This window comes from Mirounga leonina, unplaced genomic scaffold (assembly GCF_011800145.1).
Source record: "Mirounga leonina isolate KUSES-001 unplaced genomic scaffold, KU_Mleo_1.0 Mir_488, whole genome shotgun sequence".
Taxonomy (NCBI): Eukaryota; Metazoa; Chordata; class Mammalia; order Carnivora; family Phocidae; genus Mirounga; species Mirounga leonina.
In genome coordinates, this window is record NW_023270777.1 from 1,821,692 (window position 1) to 1,840,218 (window position 18,527).

Below are 18,527 nucleotides of genomic sequence, written 5' to 3' on the forward strand. Positions count from 1 at the left end.
TTTATTTTAATTCCAGTGTAGTTAACATACAGTGTAATATTAGTTTCAGGTGTACAATATAGTGATTAACACTTCCAAACAACACGTGGTGCTCATCACAAGTGCCCTCCTTTATCCCCATCACCTGTTTAACCCATCTCCTCACCTCCCACCCCTCTGGGGACCATCAGTTTCTTCTTGATAGTTAAGACTCTGGTTCTTGGTATGCCTCTCTCTTTCTTTTTTTTTTTTCCCTTTGCTTATATGGTATTTGTCGTTCTCTGACTGACTTATCTCACTTAGCGTTATATTCTCTAGCTCCATCCATGTCGTTGCAAATGGCAAGATTTCATTTTTTATGGCTGAATAATATTCCATTATATATATACCACATCTTTTTTATCCATTCATGTATTGATGAACACTTGGGCTGCTTCCATAATTTGCCTATTGTAGATAATGCTGCAGTAAACATAAGGGTGCATGTATCCCTTTGAATTACTGTTTTTGTATTTCTTGGGTGATGCCTAGTAGTATAATTACTAGATAGTAGGGTACTTCTATTTTTAACTTTTTGAAGAACCTCCACACTGTTTCCACAGTGGCTGCACCAGTTTGCATTCCCACCAACAGTGCAAGAGGGTTCCTTTCTCTCCATATCCTCACCAACATTTGTCGTTTCTTCTGGTTTTGATTTTAGCCATTCTGACAGATGAGAGGTGGTATCTCATTGTGGTTTTGATTTGCATTTCCCTGATGATGAGTGATGTTGAGCATTTTTCATGTGTCTGTTGGCCATCTGGATGTCTTCTTTGGAGAAATGTCTGTTCGTGTCTTCTGCCCACTTTTAATTGGATTATTTGTTTTGGGGCTGTTGAGTTTTATCAGTTCTTTATAGATTTTGGATACCAGCCCTTTATCAGCTATGTCATTTGCAAATATCTTCTCCCATTCCATAGGTTGTCTTTTAGTTTTATTGATTGTTTCCTTTGCAGTGCAGGAGCCTTTTATTTTGATGTGGTCCCAATAGTTTATTTTTGCTTTTATTTCCCTTGCCTCAGGAGGCTTATCTAGAAAATGTTGATATGGCCAATGTCAGGCAGTTACCTTCTTTTCAAATGAGAGCAATTAAGATCTACTCTTAGTAAATTTCAAGTATATGATACAGCATTATTAACTATAGTCACCATGCTGTCATAATCTCTTCCTCATTCCTACTGGTTACAACCCAACCTCATTCACATAGAGGAGTATGATATCCCATGGAATGGAAAAAAAAAAGATGAAGAAAACCAGCCTCTTGAATTGAGGAGTAGAGTCCCTAACTGACTCAAAATGCCAGCCTGATGGGTACAACGAGGAGAAACGTGATCCTGTCCTAGCCGCTGCATATTTGGGGTCTCTTCATTATAACAGTATAATCTACTCATGAGACTCCCGGGTGGCTCAGTCGGTTAAGCGTCTGCATTCGGCTCAGGTCATGATCCCAGGGTGCTGGGTCCGAGTCCCACATCAGGCTCCCTGCTCAGCAGGGAACCTGCTTCTCCTTCTGCTTGCTCCCCCTGCTTGTGCTCACTCACGCTCTCTCTCTCTGACAAAAAAATAAAATCTTAAAAAAAAAAAAAATTACCCTAATACACAATGTTCCCATTGATTTTCTAAGCAGGACAGCTCTTTAGCATTGTTCCCACTGGTTAGAGGCAGATGATAGCAGTGGGGAGACTCCCCAGTGACAACCAACAGTTAAACTTCACTCGCTTTCCTTGGCTGGTACATGAGCTCACAGGTGTCCCAGGAACACCGCTTTCTGCTCAGTTCATCAAAACCACATCACAGCACCACTGGTTTACTTAGATAAGGCAACATTTTTAAAAATCTTTGCTTAAATAAAAAATGTAGAAGAATTATTATTTTATGTCTATGCATGGGGGAGAAGGAGGAAGTGCCAAAGATCCTTTCTGCATAAACAAAGGAAATTCACAAGCGTTTATACTTCTTGAAAAACATAAATGTCCATTGAAAATTTTTGTCAGAACAACACATTATTAATTCAAATCAGCCAATCAGAATTACAGACTTCCTAGAGGCTAAGGAATACTTCCATAGGTAGCAAAAATGTCTAAGTTCTAGTGATTTACAAGACTACTTAATTGGGAAGAATATAAGAATAGTTTTACCAGGCAGAATACCACCTACTTCTCTCTGCGGCTTCAGGGGAAGAGGCAACATTTTCTCTTACCTTGCAGAGATTTCTTGCACCAGTGGTTAGAAGAGCCTAGAGTTTCAAGGCTAAGCACTGAAATTCCATTAGTAAATCTGGCCTAGATGCCCAGAAATTACAATGGGGAAAAGAAGAAGGCAGAATAGGGTTATTAGCAAATGGAATACAAAGCATATAGTATTTTACATCCATATGATAATTGACACAGAGTTGCTATAGTAAACGTGGATTTGAAAGGATTACATATAAACTGATTATAAAGATTGTATGCAAGAGAAGACCCATAAGAATATCCAAGGACATTTTGAAAAAAAAGTATGTCAAAATATAGGGTAAAACCATTATATGTAAGAAATCTTGAATGGTATTGGCACAGTAAGAGCAAGACAGATCAGCAAAACAGAACAGAAAAAAATGAGAGAGAAGTCTAGACTATGATGAAGAATCTTCGAGCTTAAGGAGAAAGGATGAACCATGTAATAAGAGGACTCGGGATTATTCACTATCCAATATTTTCTTAAGGTTAGATCCCTACCTTACACCATATCCCAAAATAAACTCCATGCAAATAAAAAAAAAAAAAGCATGAAAGCAAACCATAAATTATTAGAAGAAAATACAAAAAGTACCACCTTTATATTTCCAGGTACTGTGAAGGACTTTCCAACTACAATAAAACAAACATCCTGTTAAAATTTCGCTTGGCTCAAAAAGGTAGGGAAATCATGAAGTACTGGTGGGGAAACTGACATATGTATGAATCTGGTAAGCAAACAACCAGGGAGACTTTTCATGGACCAAATGGCTATTCTAGAGCTGGAACCTAGAGATTAAGCCTAGGGCCCCCTACTAGACTGGGGCATTGAGCCGGTCTCTCAGAGGGCAAAAGTGGTCTCAGGTGAGGAGTATCCGCTTTGACTCCTGACATAAGAAAACTGCAAATTATCTGTGGGGAAGAGCAACTCCGGGTTAGGCTTGGAGCTTCCACAGGCTAAGTCCCACCAGGTATGAGTTCATAATCAGAAATCATCTAACCCAGAAGGAAAAAAAGCACTATGAGTGAACACCAGCAGAAAGAATGACTGCATATCTAGACAGGGATTTCAGATATTGGATTTATCAAATACAGAATACAAATTAACTATTGGTAAATGTATAAAAAAATGAAATATGGAATAAAAAAATACAATAAGCAAGAGACTATGAAAAATTCCAAGCAAGTCTCAAGAAGAACTCAACAAAACTTTTAGATATGGAAAATAAATAGAATTCCACCTCTGGTCATGATGGAGTAACTGTTGTGAGACTAGGCTGTAGTGAAGGGCTAGAAAACTGGACAGAATATATGAAGCACTTTTTTAAAGACATTTAACAGCAGGCAGAGGAGGTCTATATAATCACTGAGAAAAGGGAAACACATCCTGTAAGATTTATGCCTAAAGGCAGTTCCCCAGCAAGGGGCACACGGAAGGGGACCTAAATAGACCCTTATGGACCCTGAGTTGAAACAGAAATCAGAGTGTAGGGAAGCTGAGACAGCTGCAAGTGATAGAACAGAGTTCTAGAGAGGTGGGACCAGTGCAGAAAAATACTTCAGGAAATCTGCATATAGGTGTTCTTGAATATTGGTTGTGTGTGGAAGAAAGAGTGGGAATGAAACTCTACGAGACCAGGCAAAGAAAGACTGGGGCGCTGAATAACTCTCATAGCTCCCAAAGTGGAGAGATATTTGACCACCCAGGCATTCAGTAGAGACTCCAGGGGTGGGGTGGGGGTCACATCTTTTTTTTTTAAGATTTTGCTTATTTATTTGCAAGAGAGCACAAGCAGGGGGAGGGGCAGAGGGAGAGGGAGAAACAGGCTCCCCACTGAGCAGGGAGCCCGACATGGAGCTCCATTCCAGGACTCTGGGATCATGACCCCAGCTGAAGGCAAATGTCCAACCAGCTGAGCCACCCAGACACCCCAGGATGGAGGTGGGGGGATCACATCTTGACAGTGGTGCTGACTTATCCCTTGATTGAGATTCTAGACCCAGTCCAACAATGCTAAACAAGCCTTGAAGGAAAAAATTGATCTACGAATAACTCAACTTCTTATCACACTTGCAACAAATTAAAGGAAGACAAAATCCAGGGAGTCAACAAAGTCATACTCATGATATTGGGCATCTACTCAAAACTTACTAGACATTCTGAAAAGCAGGAAATATAAGCAAGAGAAAGACCCATCAATAGAAACAGAATTACAAATGATGGAGGTCATGGAACCAGAAGACAGGGAGAATAAAACAGACATTGTAACTCTATTCAAGTATTTATAGGAAAACATGAATATAATGAAGAGAGAAATCACTGATATAAAAAAGAGACAAATGAATGCCTAGAGTTAAAAAAGCATCTGAAATAAAAATTTTACCGTATGGGATTAAGAGCAGACTGGATATCACAAAGAAAAGGTCAGAGAACTTAAAAAAAAAAAAAATACAAAAGAATGTATCCAAATGAATCACACGGAGGAAAAAATTATGCAGAACCTCATTAACCTGTGGAACAATATCAAAGACTAACACAGATATAATGGGAGTCCCAGAAGGATAGAGAAGTAGGACAGAAATTTTGTGAAAATACAATGGATACAATTTTTCCAAATTTGATAAAAACTAAAAAAGCACAGATCCAGAGAACTCAATAAACCTTAAACAGGATAAACACATATACACAGGCCTGACACTAAGGCACCTCATAGTCAAATTGTGGAAAATGAGTAGTAAAGACAAAACCTTAAAAGCACTCCAAGAAAAGATACTATGCACCGTTTAATAAAGATTAAAAAATCACAGATTTCTTAGCAGATAGGCAAGTCAGAAAGACAATGAGAAGACATCTTCAAAGCAATGAAAGGAAAAGATATCTTCCAAAAACACAGAAAAAATAAAAACTTTTGGAGAAAAATAAAAGTTGCATCAAAGGATTTTATCAAGAAAGTAAAAGTACAACCTACATAATAGAAAATATTTTCAAATTATATTTTTGATAAGGGCCTAATACCTCTTATATATATATCTATATATACCTCTTACAATTCAATAATAAAAAGACAAAGAACCCAATTTAAAAACAGGCACAGGATTTGATTTGCAACAGCATGGGTGGACCTAGAGCATATTATGCTATGTGAAATAAATCAGACTGAGAAAGACAAATACCATATGATCTCACTCATATGTGGAATCTAAAAAACAAAGTGAATGAACGAACAGACAAACAAAAAGCAGAAACAGACCCATAGATACAGAGAACAAACCGATGGTTGCCAGAGTGGGAAGGGGCAGGAGGGAGGGCAAAATAGGTGGAGGGGGGCGGGAGGTCCAGGCTTCCCGTTATGGAAGGAATAGGTCACAGGGATGAAAGGGACAGCGTAGGGAGGATAGCCAATAATAGCATTATAGTGTTGTGTGAGCCACACTGGTGGTGATCAGAGCATAACATACAGATTCATCAAATCACTGTATTGTACACCTGACAAGAATACAATGTCCGTCAACTCTACTCAAACAAAAAAATGTCTTAATAAAAATGGGCAAAGGATCCGAATGGACATTTTCTCAAAGACTACATACAAATGGCCAATAAGCACAGGAACAAAAAGATGCTCACCCCCATCAGTCACTGGGGAAGTGCAAATCAAAGCCAGAATGTGATACCACTTCACACCCACTAGGATGGCTATTAATCAAAGAACGAAAAAGAGGGGCGCCTGGGTGGCTCAGTGGTTAAGGGTCCGACTCTTGGTTTTGGCTCAGGTCATGAACCCGGGGTCCTGGGATCGAGTCCTGCATCGTAGGGCTCCCTGCTCTGTGGGGCGTCTGCTTCTCCCTCTCCCTCTGCCGCTCCCCCCGCTTGTGCTCTCACTCTCTCTCTCTGGCTCTCTCTCTCTCAAATAAGTAGATAAAATCTTAAAAAAAGAAAAAGAAAAAACATGTTGGGTAGGATGTGGAGAAATTGTCTTAGAGAACATCAAGACCATGTGTCGTGATTTTCTCCCCACCAGCCTGTTTGGAAAAACCCTGTGTCAGGGGCACCTGAATGGGCAGTCGGTACAGCATGCAACTCTTGAACTTGGGATCATGAACTCAAGCCCCACGTGGGGCCTGGAGCTTACTTAAAAAAAATTAAAAAATTCATCTCCAAAAAGCAATGGGATTTGAAGTTTTCTCTGTCAGGGAGTGAAGGGAAAAACTATGAAAATGAAAATATCTGACAAGGAACCAATAATGAGAGTGAAGGGGGGTGGCTCCCAAGGAAAGGGGGTGAGGTCCCCAAAGAGAAGGGATGTGATCCCCAAAGAGAAGGGGTGCCACCCAAGGAGAAAGGGGTACCTCTGTGTTTGACTTCCAGGACCCTCTTATATCATTACTTAAAATCCTTCAGTAGCTGTTTCCTAAAGGTCAAGCCTCATTTCCTAGCACCACCTTCATGAGACCACCCTTCCCAGCGCCTCTCTCCCAGCCCCTGCTGCTCCCGCTGCCCCACTCCCCAGCCTCCCCGGCTGCATTATTTCTGGTGCGGAGACTGTACCACGCTCTCTCACCAGATCCCAGGATTGAACTCTACCCCACCTCTCAACTGTGTATTTCCTGTTCTTGCTTTAAGAATCAGACCAAGCATCGCCCATACATCTTCTGCCAAATTAAACAATCAGAGGCAAGAAGCAACTTTGTTCATCTTGGAAAGGAAATGGTTTGGGCTGGTGTATACTGTGAATTTCTGCTTTAAAATACCCACCAAGTGGCGCCTGGGTGGCTCGGTTGGTTGGGCGTCTGCCTTCAGCTCAGGTCATGATTCCGGGGTCCTGGGATTGAGCCCCACATCAGGCTCCCTGCTCAGGGGGAAGCCTGCTTCTCCCTCTCCCGCTCCCCCTGCTTGTGTTCCCTCTCTCACTGTGTCTCTCTGTCACATAAATAAATAAATAAATAATCTTTTAAAAAAAGAAATAAAACTTCTAAGTTTATTTTTCCAAATTTTTCATCAGATACAGAAGTTGGATTTTAGTGATTCCTTTGTTGTCACTCATTAAAATAAGGAGGGGTTTTTTTCAATTTATTTATTTTTTAAGATTTTATCTATTTATTTGACAGAGAGAGACAGAGAGAGGGAACACAAGCAGGGGAAGAGGGGGAGGGAGAAGCAGACTCTCCGCCGAGCAGGGAGCCCGATGTGGGGGCTCGATCCCAGGACCCTGGGATCATGACCTGAACTGAAGGCAGCCACTTAACCGACTGAGCCACCCAGGCGCCCTAAGGAGGGTTTTTAAAAAATATATTTTATTTCTGCCACCAACTCATCCAACTGACAAGGCCTTGGGTCTGCCCCTGCAGGACGTCTACAAAATTGGCGGTATTGGTACTGTCCCTGTGGGTCGAGTGGAGACTGGTGTTCTTATACCCAACCTGGTGGTCACCTTGGCTCCAGGCAGTGTTACAACTGAAGCAAAGTCTGTTGAAATGCACCATGAAGCTTTGAGCGGGGTTCTTCCTGGGGACGATGTGGACTTCAATGTCAGGAACGTGTCTGTCAAAGATGTTCGTCGTGGCAATGTGGCTGGTGACAGCAAAAATGACCCCCACCCCACCCCATCCATGGAAGCAGCTGGCTTCACGGCTCAGGGCATCATCCTGAACCATCCGGGCCAAATCAGTGCTGGGTATGCACCCGAGCTGGATGGTCAGGCAGCTCAGGGTGCTTGCAAGTTTGCTGAGCCTGAAGGAGGAGATTGGTCATCATTCTGGAAAAAAGCTGGAAGATGTTCCCAAGTTCTTGAAATCTGGTGGTGCTGCTATTGTTGATACAGTTCCTGGCAAGCCTTTGTATGTTGAGAGCTTCTCCGACTCTCCTCCTCTGGGCCGTTCTGCTGTTTGTGACATGAGACAGATGCTTGGTGGGGTGTCGTCAAACAGTGGACAAGAAGGCAGCTGAAGGTGGCACGGTCACCATGTCTGCCGAGAAAACTCATAGGCTAAATGAATATTAACCCCAATACGGGCCACCCCAGTCTTCATCAGTGGCGGAAGAATGGTCTCAGAACTGTTTATGTCATTGGCCATTTAAGTTTAATAGGAAAAGACTGGTTAATTATAACAACGCATCGTAAAACCTTCAGGAGAAAAGGAGAATGTTTTGTGGACCATTTGTTTTTGTGTGTCTGTGGCAGTTTTAAGTTATTAGTTGTTTTTTAGTTTTTTTAGTTTTTTGTTTGTTTTGTTTTGTTTTGTTGAGAGAGGGGTGGGCAGGAGGAGCAGAGGGAGAGGGAGAGAGAGAATCTCAAGCAGGCTCCATGCTCAGCATGGAGCAGGGAGCCCGATTTGGGGCTCAATCCCAGGACCCTGGGATCGAGACCTGAGCTGAAGGGAGACACTTCACTGACTGAGCCCCCCAGGCGCCCGTAAGCTTTGCTTTTAGTTTGAAAATGGTTTGGAGGTTTTGCTAAGTGTCATTCCAAAAAGTACCTGATGAGAGGGAATATTGGAAGATGACCATTTGAAGTTGAACTGATGAACAGGATGAAAAGAGAAGAGCACTTTAAAAATTACTCTGGTGGGGGGCGCCTGGGTGGCTCAGATGGTTAAGCGTCTGCCTTCGGCTCAGGTCATGATCCCAGGGTCCTGGGATCGAGTCCCGCATCGGGCTTCCCGCTCCTTGGGAGCCTGCTTGTCCCTCTGTTTCTCTCTGTCTCTCATGAATAAATAAATAAAATCTTAAAAAAAAAAAATTACTCTGGTGGGGTAATTTTATAACTTAAAAATTGCATGCAGTGATTGGTAAATTAACAGTATTTGGGTGACGACCCCTTAATTCTTGGCTTTAGATAGCTGACAAATCTCTCAGAACACCAGTGCATTTGATAAAACAACTATGAATCTTGACCATTTGAACATGAGTCCTGTCAAGATCCTGTTAGGTCCCTGAATAGGCTTTTTTTGCCTAAGAAAGGGAAGTTTTTCAAGCTGCTTTGAAATAGGGCAAAAAAGCAAACAGGACACCTTGTGTTTTATAAGGCAAACGATGCTAAGTGAATGTATCCTATAACTCGGCGGCCATAGGCGAGAAATGATTGCAATTGAAAAATTTTTTTCGTTTCGTTCTGAGCGAGGTTAAATGGTCTCTTAACAATACTACCAGGGGCACTGATGAGGCCTGTAAATTAGAAACTAATAAAAGATTTTGTCCGCAACTCAAAAATAAATAAATAAAAATAAAAAGATTTTATTTATGCATTTATTTATTTGAGAGCAAGAGGGAACACAAGCAGGGGGAGTGGGAGAGGGAGAAGCAGACTCCCCGCTGAGCAGGGAGCCCGATGCGGGGCTCGATCCCAGGACCCCGAGATCATGACCTGAGCCAAATGCAGACGCCAAGGCGCCCCTCTGGTTAATTATTTTCATTTGGAGCTTTCCAACTGGGGAACCGCAAATGGGTTCTAGATACGGACGCCCGTTTTCTTCCATTCATCACTTTCTAAGTCAGCCATGAGACAAAAGTCTTGAGAATCGCTGTGTGAATGGTTTGCTCTGTGTTAGGTCTGGTTTCAGGACGTGTGATAAAGCCCATCCACTTAGAAAAGATGGGCTACGTTCTTTGGCCACTATTTGCTTTAGGATAGTTTGTTCTAACTTCTTTTCTTTCATTGTCTAACATACCTTTTTGTTGCCATTTAAACTCGACTTTGTTTCAAAATCATATCTGGCTCATAAAGGGTGTGGAGTAACATGTAAGGACCCCCTATCCTATTCTTGAAATAGTTTATATAAACGTGGCTATTATCTGCCCCCGGGGGGAGACCCAAATGATGAGGGAGGCAGGGGTAGAGCGTCTAGAATAAAATGTATCCACCGTGGGCACAGACCATGGAAAGGGGACTCTTGGCAATGTGGGGACTGCGGGGGCCAGGACGGCAAGCACCGAGGGCTGGCGCGTGGCTCGGGTGGGAGGCGGCGCTCAGATGGCCACGCTGTTTTCCACCAGGCTGGGCAGCAGGTAGTCGTAGGGCATGTCCAGCTTTGCATTCCGGGTCTTGATGTCCTTCTCCAGGGCATCCAGCTCCTTCCTGAGCTCCTTCAGCACAGCCTTGGGTCCGGGGCCTGAAAAATACTCCTCCTGGTGCTGGCCCAGAGCCACCTGGGCGGAGAGAGAAAGGCAGCTGAGAGCCTGGGACCCTCAGCGCGGGGTGCTGGGAGCCCCCGGGGCGCCCCCGCCCGCACCATCATGGGCTGGCGGTGGCCCAGCTGCCAGACGATGGACATCTGCAGGGAAGCCTGGTGGAAGTTGGGCAGTGTTGCCATCACTGTCCCCAGGGTGGCGTCCTTGGTGGTTGGCGGGGGCATCCGCATGGTGCAGGGCGCGTTAGGGACCCAAGAGTACCAGTCCAGCTAGGGAGGGGCAGATATGCAGGGTCAGTGCCTGCGAAGCATGGAAACCCCTCGGCCCACCTGCCCCCAGCCCCGGCCGTCACTGCAGGTGCAAATTCCCAGCTGCCCCTCCGGTGAGTACCTGGCCCAGGTGGGTGGAGGAGTGCTGGCCGGTGCAGGTGAAAATGCACATGGTGAGAAAGTGGCACAGCTGGTCCCGGGACTGCAAGGAGTTGGGGAAGCCTGCAAGGGGTTCCGGGGAGTTAGCCGCTGGGGGCCAGGAGCAGACACAGGGCAGAGCCGGGAGATGGCAGGGGTGAGGAGGGGCACCGAGCACTGACCATCAGCGCTGAGCGCAGACTGGGTCGTAATGGGGGTGGGGGGATCTGCTCGGAGGGTCCCATCCCGTGCTGGCCCGCAAGAGCCAATTAATTACGTTACCGTTCAGGTGTTTAGCGAGCTGCCTGACATCACACTGGTAACCACAGTGGGAATATTTACACCGTGGAAGTGGGCAAATCCTACAATTCAGGGTTTGGTTGTATTTTGCTTTGTTTTGTTTTTCCAGGAGGCTGGTTGTTAAACATTTACGAGCAACCAGTGGTCCCACTGTGTCTGGGACCTCGAGGCGTTCCCAGGGCATAGGATGGGGCCCTGTCTCTAGCTGATAGGGAAGGAATCTGGGCATTTTCATAGGGCTGGAAATGCTTCTGGTAGATTGCACAGAAGTTAGGATTCTGGAGAGGTTCCCAGGGGAACTCTCTCGTGCGGGAGGTCCCAGGCGGGGGCTAATCTCACCTCTGTCCTGGGCCCCGAGCAGCCCGACCTCAGTGATCTCTGCACACCAGGACTGCAGCTCCAGATCGTCTCTCACAGCCTCGTCCGTCTTGTAGTGGAGATGCACGATGCCCTGCACATAGCTGCCCTCCCCCCCAGGGTCTGAGAGCCGAAGCTCACTGGGAGCCTCCGGCCCTGGGCTCCTCCTCCTCGCCACCTGGCCGCTCAGGGGCCCCAGCCCCCCAGCCAAGACACAGACCTCCCGTCCTAGCTTCCTCCCCCAGCCCTGCCATCCCCCTCCTCACCGAGAGAGGATTTCCCACAGCCGCAGGGCATCTTGGGCATAGAAGGAAGACTTGACTCCCAGGAGCCCCCGGTCGGCCAGGTCATCGGGGGGACAGAAGGAGCGATAGGTTAGAAAGGCTCCAGCTCGCTGGAGCAGCTCCACGTGGCCTCCGCCACCTGTGCTCACCACCTGAGGAGCAAGGACCAGGCAGGATCAGGCACATCAGCCTGCCCCGAGGCCAGAGAGCCGGGGGGCAGGCTGGGCTCCGGGATGCCCCTGCTCTCCTCATACCTGGTCGAAAACTCCCATGTCAGAGACGAGCCCGGTCCTGGCCCGGAGGTTAATTTCCAAAGTGTAGCGCAGGTGGGGAATGATAAGCTGCAGGGACAAGAGCGGGGAAGGGCAGAGTCAGAAAAGAGCCCGGCTAGTCCCTGCTGGAAACAGGGCTGAAGAGCGGGAAGGCGCCGGCGCCCCGGGAAAAGCACAGACGTGAAGCTCAGTGGCCCCTGGACGCTGCTGACTTATTGCTCTATGACAACTGAAAGAAATCATCCTCCTTTTCTGTTCAGTTATGACTGTGCAAGGTCGAGCTCAATGTTTCTCATCCTTTTGTTTCATTATCACTCCTCTAAGTAGCCTTTTTAGATGTCATATATACATAGTATTTATATATTTATACATGATATACATTTTTAAAAGATTTATTTATTTATTTGTTTGTTTAACACAGAGAGAGAGAGCACAAGTAGGCAGAGCAGCAGACAGAGGGAGAGGGAGAAGCAGGCTCTTCGCCGAGCAGGGAGCCCGACGCGGGGCTCTATCCCAGGACCCTGGGATCATGACCTGAGCCGAAGGCAGCCGCTTAACGACTGAGCCACCCAGGCGCCCCATGATATACATTTTTAGATAAAATTTCTCCCCATGAAATTTTTTTTTTTTAAAGATTTTATTTATTTATTTGACAGAGAGAGACACAGTGAGAGAGGGAACACAAGCAGGGGGAGTAGGAGAAGGAGAAGCAGGCTTCCTGCGGAGCAGGGAGCCGGACGTGGGGCTCAATCCCAGGACCCTGGGATCATGACCTGAGCCGAAGGCAGACGCTTAACGACTGAGCCACCCAGGCGCCCCTCTCCCCATGAAATTTTAATGCTACAGATATACTGTATCTGTATGTACTGTATGTATATACGTGCTTTATACATAAAAACAGTACTTTTTTTGCCTTCCCAGAAGCACTTTCACCCCCTTGGGGGGCGTAATAGCCCCCCCACCGAGAATGCACGGCCTAACTTGCCTACCTCTGGAATTTCATCTCCTACCCTTTCCCCTTTGTCCATTCCACTCACCTTCTTTCTGTCCTTCAAACAGGCCAAGCTTGTCCCTGCCACGGGACCTTTGCACTAGCTGATCCCGGCCTTGACCATCTCACGGCTGGCACCTTGTCGTCTCATTCTCAAAGGAGCCTTTCCTGACCACCTGGTTTAACTCACTCCCACATCACCCTGTCCTGATTCTCTGCATTGTACTTACTACAGCTGATATGCTCCAATACAGTCTTTATTGCCTGTTAGCCCTTAATGGAAATGAAAATCCCCAAAGATCCGGACCTTGCCTGTCTGGCTTCCCACCGGCATCTAGAACGGCTCTTGCCCCATGGGAGGACCCCAAGAAAACAAGTGAATGGGTGGATACTCTGTTCTGATCGTCTGGATGAGCCAGACTACTGTCGTTGTCCTGAGTCCCCCTAACTGGCGTATGGGTTACTAATTTAGGACTCTTCAAAACTGGCTGGAAAAAATACTTTATGCTATTCGTATGGTCCTGCCTTGTTGGAATCCTCAGCCGTTTGTATGTGCTGTTTATATGTGTACGTCTATCTGTGCTTTAGACATAAAAAGAGTAAGACTTCTCACCCCTCACCCCGCCGATGACTCCTTTTCGCCTCCCTGGGGGGACACATGGCCCTGTTCCGAAGGCACAGCGGGCCAGCCTCCCGCTCCCGGCTCGCTCGTCCTTCTGGGCTGGCTCTCCGGGCCCTGAGAGTCCCCCGGGAGGGTGCCTCCAGATGCGGGACCGCGCCGTGGGGCAGGGAGAGGGGCAGGCAGGAGCAGAGGGAGTAAGGGGCTACCTTGAAGACAGGGTGTATCGATGGAAGGCACCTCATGGTGGCCACAGTGATGACCTCCGCCATCAAGTGTCCCCGCAGAAGATGAGACTGCAGCTCGTGCATCTGGAAATCAGCGCTGCGGACCCAGCATTTGGCCAGGAGCCAGACCATCGGGGGATCCGTGGGCAGGAAAAGCGGCGGCGGGGAGGATCCCACGCGAGGCAGCTGGAGCTGAAGCGGGGACCAGAGAGCGGGGCGAGTGCCAGGCGCCCACAGGTCTCCTCCCTTGCGTGCCTAACCCCTCGGGCTCCCTCCCAGTTGCTGAGCTTTGCCCACCTGACTCTGCTAGTCCCCAGCAGCTTCTCCAACCCACTCGGCCCAGCAGCCTTCTGCAGAAATTGCCCCCACGGGGCCCTCCTCTGACCTCCCTTCCCCTTCGGTCCCCGCAGTGTGGACAAGATTCAGACCCTCTGCTTCCTCCGTCCCACACTCTTGCAACACCGCCCCCACACAGCAGGCTACATGTGCGTCCCCAGCTGTCACTGGCCACACGTTACGATATCGATGTTCCCCCCCGTTACCTCAAAGTTGGCCTCCTGATTTTCCTCCTTCTCTGTCCCATTTCTGCACTAGCCTTGCCCGACTCCTCCTTTTCCTCCTGCTCCTTAGCTGGCCCCCCCCCCCAGCCCACACCGTGTGGCCCCCTCTCCCACACCGTGTGGCCCCCTCCCCCACACCGTCCCCCAGCACCCCGAGCTCACACCGGTCAGACCTCAGCCTCCCCACGCAGCCCGCCCGCCCTCCTGCCTAAAGATCTAAGTCCTGAGCCTCTTCCGAGGCTCACGCCGCCTCCAAAGGGACCTCCCAGACTGCTCTGTCCTCAGGGACTTCCCCCCTCCTGGAGTTTCTTCAGATTCGCCCGGCCTGTCTCTCCAGCTGGACCCCAACTTTCCTCCTTTCCCATTTCCTCCCTGGCGCCTTAGGCCTCTGCACTGAGTGGGGACTCAGTGCACCAGGGTGAGGGGCTGAGTGGGAGTGCGGCCCCTGGGGAGCAGAACTCCTGGGGCCTCTCACCTGGATGACCATGGGCAAGAGTTTCCCATCAGGCTGCAGCTTCAGCATGACCAGAGGGGCGGCCAGATGCTGCTGGCTGCACAGGATGACATTGGCCTTGATCCCGTCCAGCAGCGAGAAGTCCGCCTCGAACAGCGTGCCTCTCTGCATGGGGGTTGGGGGTGGGGGTGGAAGGCAAGGGCTGCTATCATTTCGACTCTGCCTCTGTCAACGCTCTTCCCCCCTAGTTTGCTGGTCTCACTCGGGGAGGAAGGCATGGAGTTGCATTTCTCAGGATCACCCTGATTTCTCCTGTCAAATCCTTTCTTGCCATCCAGCTGGGCCCACAGTGGACCCCACCCCCATCTCACTGCCTGGCCTCTTTAGGGCTCCTGTGTCTATACCTGGAGCTCCTTCTCCAGCTGGACCTTCAGCTCCTCCATCCCCGGAGGGAACACCAGGCGAGCAGGAAGCTGCTTGGAGCGCCTCAGCAACATGGGGTTAGCGCCATTGAGAAACTGGTACCCAAACAAGGCGTCCTCTTTCCAGGAGTCCCGTACCTTCTCTGGGGATGGCGGTTGTAGAGGACTCCATGAGACTGGAGCACCCCCACCGAACCATCCCTACTTGACCCCAGCTAACTCGAGGCACCCAGGCCTCTGGTCTCCCAGCCCTGGCTCCCTGGATTGGGTGGGATCTGGGGGTAAGGATCCTGGGAGAAGCACTGGGGTGGGGTACTGACCAGCCAGTTTGCTCTGGCCACACCAGAAAATCCGGTTGAAGTCATCCAGATCATTCCAGCAAGTCAGAACATTTAAAGAGTCTTTGATGGCTAGGTCTGCCAGCCTTCAGGGAAGGAGAAGCAAAGAGTGTGAGAATTATGCTCAGAATCCAGCGGATAACCACAGGCACCCACCTTAGGCTGGCCCAGCGCCATGCAGTCCTAAGCCCCTCGGCCTCCCCTGCACCAGAACACGTACCTCACGCCCAGCCCCCCTTGTTCTCACCCCTTGGCCAGCGAAGCCTCAAAGTAAATTTTCTTGTCTTCCAGAAATCGCTCATCTATGGGGAGGTCACTGATGGTGGCCCCGGCCATGTTCAGGATTAGCCCATCCTTCCAGTTTCCCCAGCTGCGGCAGAGAAGTGAAAGCAGATGTTGGTTCTACGGAAGGGTCAGCAGCGCCTGGCAGGGTCGGGGGCGGGGGGGGGGGTCGGGAGGAGCCCGGGGCGCGGGAGGAGGGCTGACCGGTATAGCCTCCTCCTATCTTTCAGCTCCTGCTCCCTGTGTTGCTTGAACAGACCTTGAGGGTCGTCTCCCAGGGTCCGGCCTAGATGTGGGGAGCAAGACGTGGGCAGTGAGGCCTCTCCCCGGTCCCCCGAGGGGCGCCTCCTCAGCCGGCCCTTCCCGCTGGCCCTGACCCTTCAGCCTCACGCCTTCCTGCAGCCTCCAGGCCCCTCGGCTGGGGATGCAGCGCCAGCAATCTGCCTCTTCCACGTCCTCCCAAACCCCCTCCCCCGCCCCCCAGGTTCCAGCCCTGCCTCCTGGCTCCGCTCCCCCCACCAGGCCTCCTCACACCCCCGGCGGCGCGGCGCGCTCACCGGTGCCCTCGGGGAGGCTCAGGATGCCACTGCCCTCCACCCAGCGGTAGCATGGGAACCTGAACTCGTCCCCACTGGGCCCGGGGCCCTGCACCCAGATCCAGTTGCAGAACCAGGCGTCGTCCTGAAAGAAGTGCCGTTTATGCAGTTTCACGAACAGCAGCGGCCCCAGGTACTCCTGCACGTCCGCCTTGATTTCCGTCTCCTGCAGGCGACAGAAGGGGCTCAGCAGGCGCGGGGCGTGCGGGACGCGGCCCTTGGACCGAGCCCCGCTCCCGCTGGACGCCCTTCGGCGAGCTTCTGGGAAAGGCGCGCGGAAGGAGCCAGAAGGAGCAGGGGGCGCGCCGGCCACAGGTGCGGCGGGGTGAGGCGGCAGAGGGAACATGGGGAGGTGCGCTCCTTCCTTGACTTTTTCCTCGGTGAAGACCCTGCCTGTGCCAAGCCCCGCGCGGGGAGGGAGCGCACCGGGGCGCGGGGAGACGCGGGGCTGAGCAGGCAGCGCCGGCTGCGGCCGCGGCGCCCTCACCCGCGCCCCCCAGGCTGCGCGCGGACGGCCCACGGCCCGGGCAAGCCTCCCGCAGGACTGGCCTCTCGGGACCCCTTCAGGAGGCAGCGCTCGGCGGGAGAGGCAAAGGCGGAGAGGCGTGCGGGGCCGGGGCACGGGGAGACGGGGCCAAGGGAGGCTGAACTGCGTCGGGGAGCTGGGGCGCAGGGGGCGCAGGGGAGAGCTGTGCGGACAGGCGCGCCACCACGTCGTGAAGTCCCCAAGGTAAGCCAGGGGCTTGGGATTGGTCCTGAGAACACGCGGGGCACGTTGGAAGGTGCGGATGTTTGGGAGACATCGCTCCGGCCCCAGAAGGGCTGGGAAGGGCCGCGCGGAAGCCGCGAGACGGTGGAGAGGGTGGAGGTGACCAGGTGCAAGGGGGCCCTGGTGGGCGGCGGGAGGACGGAGCTCGGGGCGCGGAGCCCGAGGCGTCCAGGAGACGGAAGGGAGCGCGGCGATTCCCGGTTGGAGGCGGAGAGAGGAGGAGGCGCGGACAGACAGCCGCATCTGGGGGGCTTGGAGAGAGCCGGACCGGGGGTCGGAGCCGGGGCGATAACCGGGTGGATGCTATGGGAGCGGGGAAGCGGGTTGGAACTTCGGTGTTCTCATCTCTCGCTTCTTCCCCCGACCCTTCCGCCGGCGCCCCCCTCCCCACCCGGTGCGGGCGAGAAAGCCTGAGGGTCGGACGCCTCGCAACTGTGGAGAAGGCTTGAAACGGCAGCTTGTGAGAATCGGGGGCACAGGAGCACGGAAATAGAGAAGAGAGGGCACCAGAGGACAGGCGGCCCGTCGAGGAAAGACGGAGCTCCGCGCGCCGCCGGGCAGTTCCGAGGAGGCCGGGTGCGGGAGCGGTCCTGGGCGCGCAGTGCGCGCCGCGTCCCGGCCGGAGGCTCCCCGGGCCCCGCGGCTCACCTGGCCTCGCGCGGGCCTCAGGCGCGTCGGGACCGCCGCCTCCCCGTGCTGGCCCACCAGCCGCAGCTGCACCTGGTTGTTGGAGCCCGCGCAGAGGGAGGAGCCGGTGGACACGCGGATGCGGTAGAGACCCATCCCGCCCGAAGACGAACGCGCGCCGTCTGAGGCGGAGAAGAGCGGGCGCGCTAAATAACGGAGCCCGGGACCCCGCCCCTGGGAGGCCTCGCGGGTCGGGGGGTGTGGTGGCTCCCGGGTCTCCAAGGGACCCCGCGCGCAGCTGAGAGCTCAGCCCAAGAAGGCGGGCCTGGCGCGGGCCGAGGGGCGCATACCGTTGTCCCGGCGGGAGGAGGAGGAGGGAAGCGGGGAGCAGACGAGGCGTGGGGCAGAAAACCTGCAGCAAGAAGGAATGGACGGCCGGCCCCGCAGACACAGGCAGCGTGTGGCTGGGCGCGCGCACGCCGACCTCACGAGGTGGCTCACCTCTCTGAGGGTCTTGCTTAAGGTTGCAAGGGAGGATGAAGAGGGCAAGGAGAGCCGCTCTGCAGGGCTTTGTGAATAAAGGACATCACGGCCACTGAATTAACTCGATCAACTTGGAACACTTGCAAGCCCTCCGTGCGCCAAACTCGGGGGCTCCTTCCT

General features: G+C 51.1%; 1 protein-coding gene across 1 annotated transcript; it reads right to left on the reverse strand.

The window, feature by feature from the left end:
• Nucleotides 1-9,575: 9,575 nt before the first annotated feature.
• On the reverse strand, nt 9,576-18,054 carry LOC117999977 (arachidonate 15-lipoxygenase). Its single transcript, XM_034989415.1, has 14 exons — nt 17,886-18,054; nt 16,430-16,634; nt 16,077-16,158; nt 15,838-15,960; nt 15,573-15,676; nt 15,235-15,395; nt 14,852-14,995; nt 13,799-14,008; nt 11,962-12,048; nt 11,690-11,859; nt 11,406-11,527; nt 10,750-10,850; nt 10,461-10,628; nt 9,576-10,377 (listed from the first exon to the last, which is right to left on the reverse strand). The coding sequence occupies exons 1-14, from the start codon at nt 18,018-18,020 to the stop codon at nt 10,198-10,200; spliced, it is 1,992 nt and encodes a 663-aa protein (XP_034845306.1). The 5' UTR covers nt 18,021-18,054; the 3' UTR covers nt 9,576-10,197.
• Nucleotides 18,055-18,527: the final 473 nt, after the last annotated feature.